This window comes from Lepidochelys olivacea, assembly GCF_965140295.1.
Source record: "Lepidochelys olivacea isolate rLepOli2 genome assembly, chromosome: 1".
Taxonomy (NCBI): Eukaryota; Metazoa; Chordata; order Testudines; family Cheloniidae; genus Lepidochelys; species Lepidochelys olivacea.
In genome coordinates this window covers 159,760,218-159,776,397 of record NC_140411.1, presented here as the reverse complement: position 1 = coordinate 159,776,397, position 16,180 = coordinate 159,760,218, and the positions used below count along the sequence as shown (strand labels likewise).

At 42.9% G+C, this 16,180-nt stretch overlaps 1 protein-coding gene and 1 long non-coding RNA gene across 9 annotated transcripts in view; one reads left to right on the top strand and one right to left on the bottom strand.

Annotated features, from left to right (window-relative positions):
- The first annotated feature begins 5,608 nt into the window (after nt 1–5,608).
- The window catches only part of PDE9A (phosphodiesterase 9A), an 81,811-nt gene continuing 71,239 nt past the window's right edge, over nt 5,609–16,180 (top strand). For 3 of the 6 annotated variants that reach the window (XM_084624489.1, XM_084624490.1, XM_084624486.1), the window contains exon 1: nt 5,612–6,373. In XM_084624489.1, the coding sequence (XP_084480615.1) occupies nt 6,357–6,373 (17 nt within the window). In that variant the 5' untranslated portion in view covers nt 5,612–6,356. Of the gene's footprint in view, nt 6,374–7,978; nt 8,056–16,180 lie in introns of all 6 variants that reach the window. The other 3 variants (XM_084624491.1, XM_084624488.1, XM_084624487.1) reach the window with 3 other exon arrangements.
- On the bottom strand, nt 6,360–15,621 carry LOC311518605. Of its 3 annotated transcripts, none has more exons than XR_014711050.1 (3): nt 15,558–15,621; nt 7,495–7,734; nt 6,360–6,456 (listed from the first exon to the last, which is right to left on the bottom strand). It is a non-coding gene; the product is annotated as an uncharacterized lncRNA (long non-coding RNA). The 3 variants fall into 3 exon arrangements; XR_014711051.1 differs by having other exon boundaries at nt 6,373–6,456; nt 7,545–7,734; XR_014711052.1 differs by lacking the exon at nt 15,558–15,621 and adding an exon at nt 7,895–7,985 and having other exon boundaries at nt 6,373–6,456; nt 7,545–7,734.

The window sequence follows — 16,180 nt, the reverse complement described above, 5'->3', positions numbered from 1 at the left end:
TATTTTTTCCCCCACACAGGGAGGGCTGGCTGGGGGGAACACACAAAGTTGCATAAGGGGGAAGCAGATGGAGGCGGTTATCACTGGTGGGGCAAAGGAGAGGGTTGATGTCTCAGGAAGTGGGTAGATCTCATCAACGGTGGGGGATTAAGTGATGAAGCACCTTCAAGGCCAAGATGAGGGGTTTGTGATGGAACAGGGAGAGCTAGTGGAGAGGGGCACAAAGAGGAGGGTGAGGAGGCCTAAGCAGGGAGCCGGGAAGATGATCCTGGCAGCAGCACTTTGAATGGATTTTGGGCAGGGAGGAGGAAATGTGGCTGGTGCCAATAGTAGAGGTGCCAAAGGATGAGGGCTTGAACAAGCACCTTGGCAACCTGCACAGACAGGTGCAATGATATCTTAGAAATGTTCTGTGATCATTGATTAAGCAGGATGTAATCAGCATCAAATGTGATTGTTTCCAGTGCTGGCTAGGGGGGAAATGGCAAAGGAATAAAAGAAATGGGAGGAGAGAAAGTATTAAGGGCTAGTCTACATGGGAAAGTTGTACTGGTATAAGCTAAGGTGTGAATTTAAAGGGGTTTAAGATAAACCAAAAAAAACCCCTCTTATTCCAGAATAAGAGAATCTACACGGGTGTGTGTGTGTGATACCCAATATAACCATCCCAGTATAATATGTAAAACTTTCCTGTGAAAACAAGCCCTAAAACAGATTTTTGGGGGGTGGAAATCTAGGAGTGAGGGTGAGAAACTGAGCGGGGAAAAACCCTAAAAAAGAGGTGAGTGAGAAAAACAGATTCAGAGAGAGATAACTGGGGGGGGGGGGGCGGAGGGGAAGGACAGTCAGGGGAAAATTTTTGAGCTTCAGTGGCAGAGGAAATGAAGCATTAGAATAAATGAAAGAGTTAAAAACTGTGGAAGAGTAAAGCAGTAAGACAAGGCCCTGAGGGGAGCCGGGAAAGTCAGACCTGAGAGAGGCGTATAGCAGAAGCTCGGAAATTGGGGAAAAGGATGCAGGTGAGGCAGAGGAAGCAAAATGGGAGGCAGAGATACAAAATAGACTAGAAAAATGTGTTTGATTTCTTTTTAATAACCTCCCTGTACTTTAGCCAGAGGGATGGCTACATGACCTAATCCCAAGAAATATTTCAGCTTCCTGAAACGGTTGGTTCAAATCATGCTAAGACCAGTGTCTGGCCCTTCATGCTTCTGAGGCAGATAATTACATTTCCATTTCCACTGGTCTGGGTATCTCTTTCAGATGAAGCTTTAAAAACTGCCATCCTGTCTTTCCTGTATAAACACTAGAGAGAACCCACAGTGCTTTCCGTAAGTACAGGGGTTTCCCCTTGGTGGCTTTGACGAAAGCCTCCTTTGCATCCCCTGCCAGGATTGCTGGCATAGTTCTAGTGCACTGGATGGTTGAACTCAGTGTCACACAGGTTTGAGGTCTGCACTAGAAAATTAAGTTGGCTTAACTATGTTGCTCAGGGGTGTGAAAAATCCACACCCCTGAGCAGCATAGTTAAGCTGACCTAACACCCAGTGCAGACTGTTCTAAATGGATGAAGAATCCTTCCATCAACTGAGCTACTGCCTCTGACCTATGCCGATGGGAGAACCCCTCCTGTCGGCATGTGGAGTGTCTACACTCAAGCACTACAGTGGTGCTACTGTAGCATTTTAAACGTAGACCAGCCCAAAATCTTATTCTCAAAATTACTTCTAATTGTCTGGGTTAGGAATGCAGTCACAGGGATTTAAAACTGGCTGGAGGACAAAACACTGGTAAATGTAGAGTAGGGAATAAGATGCATGAGCAGGGAGCTGGATTAGATGGCTTTAGCAGTTCTTTAATTCTAGATCCACAAGAAAAGGGCAAGGGTACATGGCAATCCATCAAGTTGGAAGAGAGATCTATAGAGGTACAAAAGGGATTGGTGTTGGGTCCAGTCACACTTATCATAGATTCCAAGGCCAATATGGACCATGGTCGTCCTCTAGTCTGATCTCCTCACATCTTCATTAATGTTCATGAAGAGAGAGTAAACAGCATGTTAAGGAAATTCACTAATGATGCCATGTCTGTGTGAAGACTGAGAGAGCCAAAATATGGGCAGGAAATAACGAAACAAGGTTCAGCACTGAAAAATGCAAACTCCCTTACTTTTGTAGTGATAATCAAGATGGGCCATTTCCAGCAGTTGACAAGAACCTGTGAGAAACAGTGTGCGTGTGGGGGGGGGGGGAATAAACATGGGGAAATAGTTTTGCTTTGTGTGATGACACATCCACTCCCAGTCTTTATTCAAGCCTAATTTAATGGTGTCCAGTTATCCCTACAAAAGGTTTTTTTTTCTCTCCTGCTGGTAATAGCTCACCTTAACTGGTTTCAGAGTAACAGCCGTGTTAGTCTGTATTCGCAAAAAGAAAAGGAGGACTTGTGGCACCTTAGAGACTAACCCATTTATTAGAGCATAAGCTTTCGTGAGCTACAGCTCACTTCCTCAGATGCATATCGTGGAAACTGCAGCAGGCTTTATATATACACAGAGAATATGAAACAATACCTATTCCCACCCCACTGTCCTGCTGGTAATAGCTTATCTAAAGTGATCATCAGGTGGGCCATTTCCAGCACAAATCCAGGTTTTCTCACCCTCCACCCCCCCACACAAATTCACTCTCCTGCTGGTGATAGCCCATCCAAAGTGACAACTCTTTACACAATGTGCATGACAATCAAGCTGGGCTATTTCCTGCACAAATCCAGGTTTTCTCACATCCCCCCCACCCCCATACACACACAAACTCACTCTCCTGCTGGTAATAGCTCATCCAAACTGACCACTCTTCAAGTTAAAATCCAAGTTAAACCAGAACATCTGGGGGGGGGGGGGGTAGGAAAAAACAAGAGGAAACAGGCTACCTTGCATAATGACTTAGCCACTCCAAGTCTCTATTTAAGCCTAAATTAATAGTATCCAATTTGCAAATGAATTCCAATTCAGTAGTTTCTCGCTGGAGTCTGGATTTGAAGTTTTTTTGTTTTAAGATAGCGACCTTCATGTCTGTGATCGCGTGACCAGAGAGATTGAAGTGTTCTCCGACTGGTTTATGAATGTTATAATTCTTGACATCTGATTTGTGTCCATTTATTCTTTTACGTAGAGACTGTCCAGTTTGACCAATGTACATGGCAGAGGGGCATTGCTGGCACATGATGGCATATATCACATTGGTGGATGTGCAGGTGAACGAGCCTCTGATAGTGTGGCTGATGTTATTAGGCCCTGTGATGGTGTCCCCTGAATAGATATGTGGGCACAATTGGCAACGGGCTTTGTTGCAAGGATAAGTTCCTGGGTTAGTGGTTCTGTTGTGTGGTATGTGGTTGTTGGTGAGTATTTGCTTCAGGTTGCGGGGCTGTCTGTAGGCAAGGACTGGCCTGTCTCCCAAGATTTGTGAGAGTGTTGGGTCATCCTTTAGGATAGGTTGTAGATCCTTAATAATGCGTTGGAGGGGTTTTAGTTGGGGGCTGAAGGTGACGGCTAGTGGCGTTCTGTTATTTTCTTTGTTAGGCCTGTCCTGTAGTAGGTAACTTCTGGGAACTCTTCTGGCTCTATCAATCTGTTTCTTTACTTCTGCAGGTGGGTATTGTAGTTGTAAGAAAGCTTGACAGAGATCTTGTAGGTGTTTGTCTCTGTCTGAGGGGTTGGAGCAAATGCGGTTGTATCGCAGAGCTTGGCTGTAGACGATGGATCGTGTGGTGTGGTCAGGGTGAAAGCTGGAGGCATGCAGGTAGGAATAGCGGTCAGTAGGTTTCCGGTATAGGGTGGTGTTTATGTGACCATTGTTTATTAGCACTGTAGTGTCCAGGAAGTGGATCTCTTGTGTGGACTGGACCAGGCTGAGGTTGGTGGTGGGATGGAAATTGTTGAAATCATGGTGGAATTCCTCAAGGGCTTCTTTTCCATGGGTCCAGATGATGAAGATGTCATCAATATAGCGCAAGTAGAGTAGGGGCTTTAGGGGACGAGAGCTGAGGAAGCGTTGTTCTAAATCAGCCATAAAAATGTTGGCATACTGTGGGGCCATGCGGGTACCCATAGCAGTGCCGCTGATCTGAAGGTATACATTGTCCCCAAATGTGAAGTAGTTATGGGTAAGGACAAAGTCACAAAGTTCAGCCACCAGGTTAGCCGTGACATTATCGGGGATAGTGTTCTTGACGGCTTGTAGTCCATCTTTGTGTGGAATGTTGGTGTAGAGGGCTTCTACATCCATAGTGGCCAGGATGGTGTTATCAGGAAGATCACCGATGGATTGTAGTTTCCTCAGGAAGTCAGTGGTGTCTCGAAGGTAGCTGGGAGTGCTGGTAGCGTAGGGCCTGAGGAGGGAGTCTACATAGCCAGACAATCCTGCTGTCAGGGTGCCAATGCCTGAGATGATGGGGCGCCCAGGATTTCCAGGTTTATGGATCTTGGGTAGTAGATAGAATATCCCAGGTCGGGGTTCCAGGGGTGTGTCTGTGCGGATTTGATCTTGTGCTTTTTCAGGAAGTTTCTTGAGCAAATGCTGTAGTTGCTTTTGGTAACTCTCAGTGGGATCAGAGGGTAATGGCTTGTAGAAACTCGTGTTGGAGAGCTGCCGAGCAGCCTCTTGTTCATATTCCGACCTATTCATGATGACAACAGCACCTCCTTTGTCAGCCTTTTTGATTATGATGTCAGAGTTGTTTCTGAGGCTGTGGATGGCATTGCATTCCGCATGGCTGAGGTTATGGGGCAAGTGATGCTGCTTTTCCACAATTTCAGCCCGTGCACGTCGGCGGAAGCACTCTATGTAGAAGTCCAGTCTGCTGTTTCGACCTTCAGGAGGAGTCCACCTAGAATCCCTCTTTCTGTAGTGTTGGTAGGGAGACCTCTGTGGATTAGTATGCTGTTCAGAGGTATTTTGGAAATATTCCTTGAGTCGGAGACGTCGAAAATAGGATTCTAGGTCACCACAGAACTGTATCATGTTCGTGGGGGTGGAGGGGCAGAAGGAGAGGCCCCGAGATAGAACAGCTGCTTCTGCTGGGCTGAGAGTATAGTTGGATAGGTTAACAATATTGCTAGGTGGGTTGAGGGAACCATTGCTGTGGCCCCTTGTAGCATGTAGTAGTTTAGAAAGTTAACTGATCACTCTCGTTATAGTGTGCATGGTAACATCCATTGTTTCATGTTCTCTGTGTATATAAAATCGTCCTACTGTATTTTCCACTGCATGCATCCGATGAAGTGGGCTGTAGCCCACGAAAGCTTATGCTCAAATAAATTGGTTAGTCTCTAAGGTGCCACAAGTACTCCTGTTCTTCTTGCGGATACAGACTAACACGGCTGCTACTCTGAAACAATGCAAAACAAGACAGACATTGAGCAGATGGCATTTGGAGTTCACTTAGAATCAAAGAGCAAATGTATTGCTCCCTCCAGTTTTTAGACGGTTTTCAAATATGGTACACATTTCTCAGAGTACTTAACATTTCCCTACATTTCTTTTAAATGGAGGAATTGCATTTAGGACATTAATCAATAGCAACAGGCAGGCTTTGTTTTCTTCAAACTTTATTACTGTAACTCTTTCTTGCCTGTCTTGTGTTCTATGCATTGATAACAAAGGTGGTATATAAATGAAACTGCTTCATTTTAGCTGGGTCAGTCCCAGCTCTGGCTACATGGTGTTTTTAAAATGGGTTGTGTCCGTGTTCAGTGCAGCCGGGAGTCTGTCACACTTCTTAAGATGTATAGAAAGGCAACTAAAAGGATAGATGTTAATGGATTATTCTGTTTCCATTTCACCATAAAAAAGAGTGACACTGACTGCAATCCAGTCTAATGTAGAGGATTCTCCCAGTGATAAGTGGTACTTTGTCTTGTGTGTTGAAAGCAACTAATCAAGCCCTGCTCTCCAGTACAGCATTACGGATTGATTGCCCACAGGCTCCCAGCTCTGAAGTCAAAGGGGGTTGCTATGGGAATCGGGAGGGCACTTGAAGACAGGATCTGAAGCTTGTGTTTCCCTGTCCAAGGCAGCTGAAGTCAGAGAAAAGGGAAACTAAGAGGAGGTGGCACACACACTGCCACAGCAAAATGCATGCATGTTAGAGGAAGGATCTTCATAGCATGAGACTGTGGTTTATAGAAAAGCAAAGACACTAAAGGATCTGGCAGTGGTGGCTCAGCATTGTTTGGCTAATCCCTTTTTCCTGCTATATAGCTGACAGTAAGAAAGTACAGTAAAAGTCCAACTGTAGCAAGATGGGATCCGGCTCCTCAACTTACCGGCCCAAGTGTATTTATTTGGATATTGATGGAAGAATTCAAAAGGTACTTTTCTTATATTTCACAAACTGGTGTCTCTTTCAGTAAGCAGCAGCAATAATGATGGCAGGCTGTATTTATTTTGTGACCTATAAAATATAAAAGGTTGTTTATATTCAGCTCTGGTATGGATCTTGACTCTTTGTAAAATGCTCTTGAGTTACTTCTGTTTTGCGAATGAATATAGGGGTTTTTTTTAAGTGCAGTTAGGACTCTCTGTGCTGCAGGGTGTGTGTGTGTGTGTGTGTATTCCTGATTTAATAGTCTTCCAGGGTTGCTCTAGAAGAGCAGCCCTTTACGTGTTTGCAAAGTTTTGCATGTGGAAAGGTGCTTTCCTGGTTTTCACATGATCAATAGTAACTGGAAAAGAAGCTATGTTGCATTATTTTGAGATTGTTTAGCACATGGATATTAACGGTAGGAAGACATTTTAAAATATACTCTAAATGGTGTATAGGAAGCTATTTCATTCGTTGTTATAATCTATTGTGTATTTGTATCAGCAGGTAGGGATCCCCAATAACATTGGCAAAGTTCTTCTTCCGTATCATTAAACTTTTATCAGAACTTCAGATATTGTGTGCTCCGTGCTATACAGAACATAGAGGAAGATGCAGTCCCTGCTCTGAGGAATGTTTAGTAACTAAAAAACAGACAGCTCAGAATATGTGAAATATATTAGACATGCATTTTACACATAAACACCCTACGGTTTCTATTACTAATTTATCCTAGATCATCTTTCAGCTACAAATCAAGTGCCTTATCTTATACAGCAAATAGAAGACACTAAGCTATTAAAGAGTGATCTCAGTGTGGCTTGCAAAATTCAAAATAGCCATCTTTTAGGGTTCAAGCCTAAATTATTATTTTACCTAGCTTCAGCTTTTCCTTTGGAAAGAAATAGCATTATGCATTTCCCACATGTTTTAAATGACCTTATGAACACGTAATTTAGGATTAGCTGCCTACAGTCATATCCAAATGTGTTGCCTTTGCCTACGGTCTCTGCCTCTTCCCCCCCCCCCACTGCTCTGGTCACCTAGAAGACTTAACCAATTCTCCTGCATAAGGCACACTCACAGAAACATGCAAATAGAGAATCAGAAATGCAGTCAAAATAAGACCTTGAATAATGAAGAGCTGCACAAGTTTCCCCAGAGCAGAATATTATCACCTCATCATCAGTCTGGGGTCTTTGAGTTGAAGGTGAAATCTCTGTTGCTGTCAGCTCTTCGTCACTAGCAGAAAGGAGCATCCAAACTCTCTTAAACAGGAGGGAGGATTTATGTTTTGCCACAGTTTAGCAGAGCTAGTTGCCTAATAATCCAAGGAAACGACACTTGCAGTGTGAAGTTCCCCAGCACCTTCAAAAATAGAAAAACAAAGGTTTTAATTTTTATTTTAAAAAGATAGAGATCATTTACATCATATTTACTAAATAATACTTTTCACTTCCTCCTGCTAAAACTTGAGCATTTCCCAGGATTAGTCTCTGGAGAGTAATTGTATCGTAGAAGAACACACCAGAGGCATGACTGCATGAAATAGCAACGCAAACTCCAGCAATATAAATTTTGCTCAATAAACATTATCTGTTTCTTTTGTCAGATGTGAAATTCCATCTGTGCAATGTTTGGAAGGATTCCTGCAGTAAAAATACAGAGTAAACGCAGGTTCATTCAGGGGTAAGCAGAGCATATCGCAAAGCTTCATGCCTCCTAATTAGACAAAAGGAATCCATAATCTTCCAAGGAATGCAGTATTTGTGATTTCTAGAGGCAGCTCTTTAAACTAATGCTGAACTACTCCTTACTTGACCCAGTACTGAAATACGATCATTATAAAATTGTTTAGGCTAAATCCTTTCAGACTCAAAGTCTGGCTGAACTGATGAACATTTCAGAGTATTGTAATGGAGGTGGGCATCTCATGATAATTATAATAATAAATACTTTTGCTTTTACATGGCCTGATTCTGACCTCACACCGTTTTTGCACTGGGGTACACCATTGACTTCTGTGGAGTTACTCCTCATTTACATGAGTTTAAGTCAGAGGACAATCAGACTTATTGAGTATTATGCCTGAGGATCTGGTATGTAGCACATTGCAGTTGAGGATCTGTTAATGAAAACATTCACATTTAATTAAGTATCACGTCCTAGCAGGTAAGGGTACTGTTAGGTAAACTGAGGCACAAAGCAGTTACATAGCCTGCCCAAAGAGACCTGACTCAGTCTAACTGCTAGACCAGGGGTCACAGTATGTTGAATTCCTGGTGATCTGCAGAATGAAAGTGTTTGAGACCCCAGCAGTAGAATCATAGTCCAGGAAGGAACCTCGCGAAATCATCTAGTCCAGTCCCCGTCAGGGTAATCCGTTGGCGGGCCGCGAAACAGTTTGTTTACATTGACCATCCGCAGGCACGACCGCCCACAGCTCCCAGTGGCCGCAGGTTGCCCACCACTGATCTAGATCATCCCTGACAGGTGTTTGTCTAACCTGCTCTTAAAAATCTCCAGTGATGGAGAGTCCACAACCTCCCTTGGCAATTTATTTCAGTGCTTAACCACCCTGACCCTTAGGAAGCTTTTTCTAATGTCCAACCTAAACCGCCCTTGCTGCAAGTTAAGCCCATTGCTTCTTGTTCTATCCTCAGCGGTTAAAGAAAACAATTTTTCTCCCTCCACCTTGTAACAACCTTTTATGTACTTGAAAACTGTTATCATGTCCTCTGTCTTCCTTTCCCCAGACTAAACACACCCAATTTTTTCAATTTTCCCTCATAGGTCATGTGTTCTAGACCTTTAGTCATCTTTGTTGCTCTTCTCTGGATTGTCTCCAATTTGTCCACATCTTTCCTGAAATGTGGCGCCCAGAACTGGACACAATACTCCAGTTGAGGCCTAATCAGCATGGAGTAGAGTGGAAGAATCACTTTTCATTTCTTGCTTACAATACTCCTGCTAATACATCCCAGAATGATGTTTGCTTTTTTTGCAACAGTATTACACTGTTGACTCATATTTAGCTGGGATTGCAAAGGATTCACTCTGACCCCCAGATCCCTTTCTGCAGTACTCCGGCCAACTTTCACATGCTCTTTATTCATATGAGTAGTCCTATATGAGTACCCATAGGATTACAGTTATGCAGTGGCTCCCAACCTTTCCAGACTACTGTATCCCTCTCAGAAATCTGATTTGTGTACCCCAGCTTTCACCTCAGTTAAAAATGACTTGCTTACAAAATCGGACAATAAAATACAGAAGTGTCACAGCACACTATTACTGACAAATTGCTGACTTTCTCCTTTCTACCATATAATTATACAATAAATTAATTGGAATATAAATATTGTATTTACATTTCAGTGTATAGTGTTTATAGAGCAATATAAACAAGTCATTGGCTATGAAATTTTAGTTTGTACTGACTTCGCTAGTGCTTTTTATGTAGCCTGTTGTAAACCTAGGCAAATCTCTAGAAGAATTGATGTACCCCCTAGAAGACCTCTGTGTACCCACAGTGATACATGTACCCCTGGTTGAGAACCACTGCAGTTATGCATGGTAATAACTGTCTGCAGGATCAGGGTCATAGTTCTTGATGATAGACCGCTAAAGACAACAGCCTATGAAAAATAGTGCAGATCATGATTCATGTAATTTGTTTCAACTTACCCTGTGACTCATCACATTTCAGTGAATTCAAGGGAGCTGATAAAATAGTTTCTTGTTAGTTAGTAATGCAGCAAATTAAGCAATGGGCACTCTAAAACACCCTGTCATGTTAAACTATTTGTACAGTACAGTTTAGTGAATATTTTTAGAGTAAAAAAATGGTTTAAAACAGACTGTTTGGAAATTTGGAAGAGGGGATCAATATCCATAGTTAATGCTCCTTTCTGCATTCCCTTTAAAAGGTGGTATCTCTATTTAGCTGGTTGGGTATCTTTGGCATACTTCTTAGAGCCCCAAGCATTCCTCCAAATGCTTCAAAGGCATAAGTTTATGGCCACCATCCTTCTGGCCAGAAGGACTGCACTGGATCCACGCTGAGCTCTCATCACTTCCTGTACCAGTCACTACATCACTAAAAAGCGCACAGCTTCTGCTGCACTCCTCCTTCCCAAGGCATTCCTGACCAGGAATCTAGCCTGGAGCTCTCATGTGCCAGTGCTTAATTTATTCCAGGGCTGAGCCCTGGCGCCTCTCGGCTTGGCAGTTCAGAGCCCCAGCACTGTTGGACTTGCCGTGTCAGTTATGAAAGTAAAAAAAAAAAAAAAAAATGCTTGAACCCCAGCACCTAATTGCTTGAGCCCCAGCACCTCTTTAGTTACAAATTAAGCACTGACCAGTGCATATCACTGACCAGTATCGCACCATGTGCCCACCAGATAATTTCTCTTTACTGAGGGTTCCACCTGGAGATGTTTCTTCCAAACCTCTCAGTTTGTGGATATTAAAAAATAGCAGAGGATAAAAAGTATGTTTGATCATACAGTCGTGTGTCTTGAAATCTCAATATGCAGGATCTTTCTGGTTTCTGAGCTTCATTTCAGAATCACATGCTGTCATTAGAAAAGTAATCACTTACTCTCCATCTGTGTACTGTGTTGAAGTGAATATCCTCAAAATATGCCAATATTCTTGAGACAAAACTGGCTCATATAGATGTTAGATCTCTGGCCCCAACTGATCTAACATCCACCTCTCTGATACACAGGCAATGTGAAAAGCTAGTAGGGGGTTTAAGTTCTTGTATTGATGTTTCTCTCTCTTCTCCTGCCCCCAACTAGAGTTACACCTGCATAAACCAAGAATCAGGCATAACATTTTGAATAGAAATTTAAAACTTTAGTAGGATAGTAGCAAACACAAAATGAGCATCCTATGTGTTGTATCCTAACCACGCTCCACAGAAACTGAAATCATTTAGACAAGACTACCAATTATAATTATACACAGCTCTTATTGTTTTTTAATCAGTAGGTCACAAAGCACTTTAGAAAAGAGGCAAGTATCATTATCCCCACTTTATAGATGGGAAAACTGAGGCACAGAGAGGTGAAGTTACTCAGCCAACTATTAATTAGGTTGGGAAATAAAGGAGAAATCACCTGATATTTTGGATAGGGATGGGCTCAAGTTATACTACTTGTATCTGAATTTCAAACACTCCTAAACTCAGATGGTATTTAGAAGTGAGGTTTTAGATGGGGCTTATCTCTATGTTTGGGAAATATAACTGATAAGACAGGTAGTCTTATCAGTACTTTCTCAGCTTCTCAAGAACATTTGATTACAAAAATAGAAAAGAAAGTTTCTTCTTTCCCAGTGATTTCAACACAGTAGTATTTAAGTGCTCCTGTTTCACATTGATATAGCCATTTAAGATTGTTGGAGAGGAAAGGATAATCATAATGATAGAAACATCACATCAGACTTCTTATTCAGCAGTTCAAAATTCTTCTGAGAAAACTGTTGTTAAAGCAATTCAGTAACACTTTTCACAGCCTGGACAAGATACATTACACAATAAAGCATAATCGTATTGTGCCAGCTCCCTACCCTTTCTCTGAGCCGGACACAGGTGTTGGTAGATGTCCTAAGGTAGCATGACCTGAACATATTTCTCTTTGGTTTGGGCATAGACCCCCTTTGCTTACATGGATCCAGAGGCCCCGAACACAAAAACCCAATTTCACAGACGGGAATTCTGAGACCATTTGTATAAAGGAATATAAGCAAGGGAATGGGTACAGACCGATGGGCTGAAAAGGGATGGGTGACTGAAGGGAATTCAACAGCAATAGTGAAACAATAGGTACTATCCCTCCCCTTTCCGGCCCGCCCCCCACCCCCCCCAAGATACCCAAAACTATCTCACACACACACACACACACACACACACATGGCCTCAGATCACACCAGTGGTGCGCATAAAGCAGAAATGCGCTAGCTTGGTGGAGCGCGCTGCTTGGTGGCTGCTCAGTCTGGACCGCTGACCTGTTGGGGTACCTTGCTCCCTGGCTACTCAGCCTTCACCTGCCCTTGGGACACACATGTGAGTCTGAATCCAAAGTGTCCACCACTAGTTCCAGTCTAGCAGTGTTCATCACAGGCTTGTTCCCTGGGCTCACAGACACCCACACTCCGCGCAACACAGTCCTCCTCCTTCTCCACCGAGGCGCTTCTCCCCTCTGTCTCTCCACCTACTCCTCCCAACTGTTCTGGAATCCTCCGGCTTCTTGCCCCTATTGGCGATTGATCCACCAAAACTTGGCTGCTTGCACTTAGGCACCATCTGCTGCCTTATTATGGTATGTTCTACGACACCAGCTATGCTGCAGTGTTATTCTACAGACACTAGTGTTTTACATACTTTTAAAAGGTCGCAAACCCTGTACAGTTTGACAGTGATCCTGCCTATTTTACTGACTGAAAAAATACATCACCTAAGGGCTACCGATGTCAGATCCAAGGGGTTGATACTACCATACAAAGGGCTGGAAGCCAAGCACAGGCTTACTTCGAAAGTATTTTTTGCACTACTCAATTAGGAATTTTACCAGGGGAAAAAAATTCAAATGTTTGTTGAAAAATTGGAACGAAATCCAATGATCAACAAAAATTGATAAGGGATAGAATTCTGGACATGTGGACGATGAGATACTCTGAAGCTAAATATAGAACAGAATTTGGGTTAATACACTGTTTCCTACTCATGGTATCCATTTCCCAAAGTGAAATACAAAGTAATTAGTCTCAGCCCTACCAGTTTACAACTATGTGTAATCAGAGCAGTTATTGTATCTTTAATAATCGCTCCTGCTCAGCCTTGAGTATTAAAATATATTTTATTGAGTGGGAATATTGGGCAAGACACGGGTTATTAATCTCTAACCTCTCTGCAAAGTAACGTGAGATCTTTGACGCACACCAGAGCTGTACAGAAGGGAGTAAGATAGAAAGGACATTTGTCTAAAAAAGTTACAGAAATATTAACATTGTGGATATGACCCAAAGCCCAGTCAATAAGCATTAGCGCTGACTGAATAGTGGCCTATTTCACACTCTTTGCACACTTAATCTAACTATTATTTCCACTCCAGAAAGTCTCAGTCATCTCATTAGTCACTCTGCTTTCTTTCCTTGCTTCATGTTACCCTCAGAAGCAATCCGAACATATCCTGTGCTTAAATCAAATGGCTACATGTTGGCTTTGTTGGAGGCTTATTAAAATGATTGTGCAAAATATTAAATGATGACCAGTTTCACTGTCCTTTTTTCTAAGCCTATTGGAAATTCCTCTAAAGACAAGGGGGCAACAGGGCTGAAATGTAGCAAATGTTAACCCTAAAACAGGGGAAGCAAACTATGTGCAGTTGCTATAATGTTTTTGAGGATTATATTCCTTCCATTGCTGTCTGGCACATGCATGAGGGAGAGGCAGTTAACTGGATTTATATATGGTTGGGGATCTTGAAGTTCGCAATCTGCAAATTCAGACTGAACCCTCTAGCACCCTCTCCCCCACCTTTAGAGTGTTGTTAAAAGAGAACCAGAATAAAAATGACTAAACTGAGCTGGCTCTGATAGTTCAATGAAGAGAACTTTGAGACAGCATTTCTGCAGGGAACTGGACAGGGAAGGAAATAGCTGGTGAAATATAGAGCCTTCTCTCTCAAGGTGGCGAGTTCAAATCCAGTCCAAAATTGTAGTTACCAAAAGTTCCTACAACATGAGGTCTATTTGAAATTAACCTAGTGGCACCAGTCCAGTTCCCAGCAGATAAGAATCCACACAATCATGTCACCCTTGCCAGTGAAGTTAACAAAGAATGGCTATATTTCCTCAATCCACCATTAAACCCTAGATGTCAGTTCTCCAGGGCAAGCTGAAGTGTGTTGCTGGGGCAGTGTAGGGCAACCTGAATTGCCCCTGCCTGTGCTATATCTCTTCTATGGGTACGTAGAAGAATTCAGTCAGAGTGCCAGCACCCTTCACTACAGTCACATGATTTTGGTCATTCAAGTGATTGGCACCCAGGTTGGCCTAGCAGCAGCGTAAGTGCCCTCACTGCAAAGCCACAGTGGAATTGCTGCACCCACACTGATACTGTACTCGTGCCTCTAAGGCTGTAGAACTTCTGGGAGCACGTCCCATAGTTCTTAGTCCTACTCTAAGCTGCGCTGCTCTATGAATTATTATTTTGTGGAAGCGTATATTGGGACAACCTGGGCACCTGTGTGGACGTGGTCTTAGCCCACCAACTCAGTGAAGTACTTCTTGTTTGGCACTCTCTAGATTTCTGTCCAGGATGGACCTCCATCCCAATCTGTTGGTAACCATGTCTTCTACTCTGAGATGCTGGCATTAATGCAACTTAAGATGGATACAGGACATCAGACACAACAGAGGGCATTTCAGCAGCTGCTTGTCATCCTGAGAAAACGATGGCAGCAGGGCTTGCTAAGGAGATCATGCAGGCTGCATGGAGATATGGAGCAGTGGAGACAGCTGATGCAGCTTTTAATAGCTGTGGAATCCCAGTAAGCTGACTGGCAATTCTGGAGCAGGACCACAAGCACGGAGCGATGGGACTGCATTATCATGCAGACCTAGGATGACCGTCAGTGGTTCTAGAACTTCTGTATGAGGAAAGATGCCTTTCTGGAGTGTGTGATGAGCTTCCCTTGGCCCTCAAGTACTGGGACATGCAGTTGAGAGAGGCCAGAAGTGAGCTGCAGTTGCCATCTGGAAGCAGGTTACCACAGACTGTGACAGGTCAGTGGCTAATCATTTTCCCATTGGCAACTAGGGTGACCAGATGTCCCAATTTTATAAGGAAAGTCCCAATATTTGGGGCTTTGTCTTATATAGACGCCAATTATCCCCCACCCCCTGTCCTGATTTTTTCACACTTGCTATCTGGTCACCCTAGGTGGCAATGGATGTTTGCAAGCTAATATTGCTGTGGTTCACCCATAGATGGTGAAAATTGCTAATGGCTCTGGAATAAAAGCCAGCTCTGAGTGAATTGGCTTTTCAGACTTTGCTAGGGCTATAAATGGCACACACACATGCCCAAAGTCCACCCTCCCCCCCACAAGTTACACATAATGTAAAATAGAAAGGATACTACTAGCTCATTAATCGAGCCCTAAGGCAAAATAACTCACCGCCACAGTCTCAGAACAAAGGGCCCAACTCCTTTTCCCACTGAGAAATCACCAGGAAAACTCCCATTTACTTCATTGGGAGTAAGAATGTGCAGACAATCACAGAAACAATTGTATATTTGCTGGGAAATGATTGCTTGCTGGCTGACTGCTTTGTTTGAAAAGAGAAGGAAGCCAATCAGAAGAGCGCAGCAACTGACAAAGGAAAAGACCTTTTACAGCATAAAATCATTGGTTTAAAAGAAAACCTAAAGACAATCATTCAAATCTTGCTCTCCTTAGCAAAATGCAGCAAGTGATTTATGAATCAGTTTCTATCAAACTTTTAAAAGACCAAGAAAATTAGGAATCTAGCCCATAATCCACTTAAATATAACCACAAAGGAATATCTTTATTGCCTAACTTTTCACTCTTTCATTATTATCTGGAACTTTTAAAAATTCATCCTGGCTTCATTGAAAGCCTTGTGTTTTCCTTCATGAAACGGGCTGGCTTTCTGATCTTTAGTGCTTCCTGAATATTTTTTTATCTTATCCCAGTTTCTGGTCACTAATAATTGATTTCCAGAATGAGAACCCCGGACACCTGAAATAGCGCTCCCAGCATGTCACAAAAGTTCGTT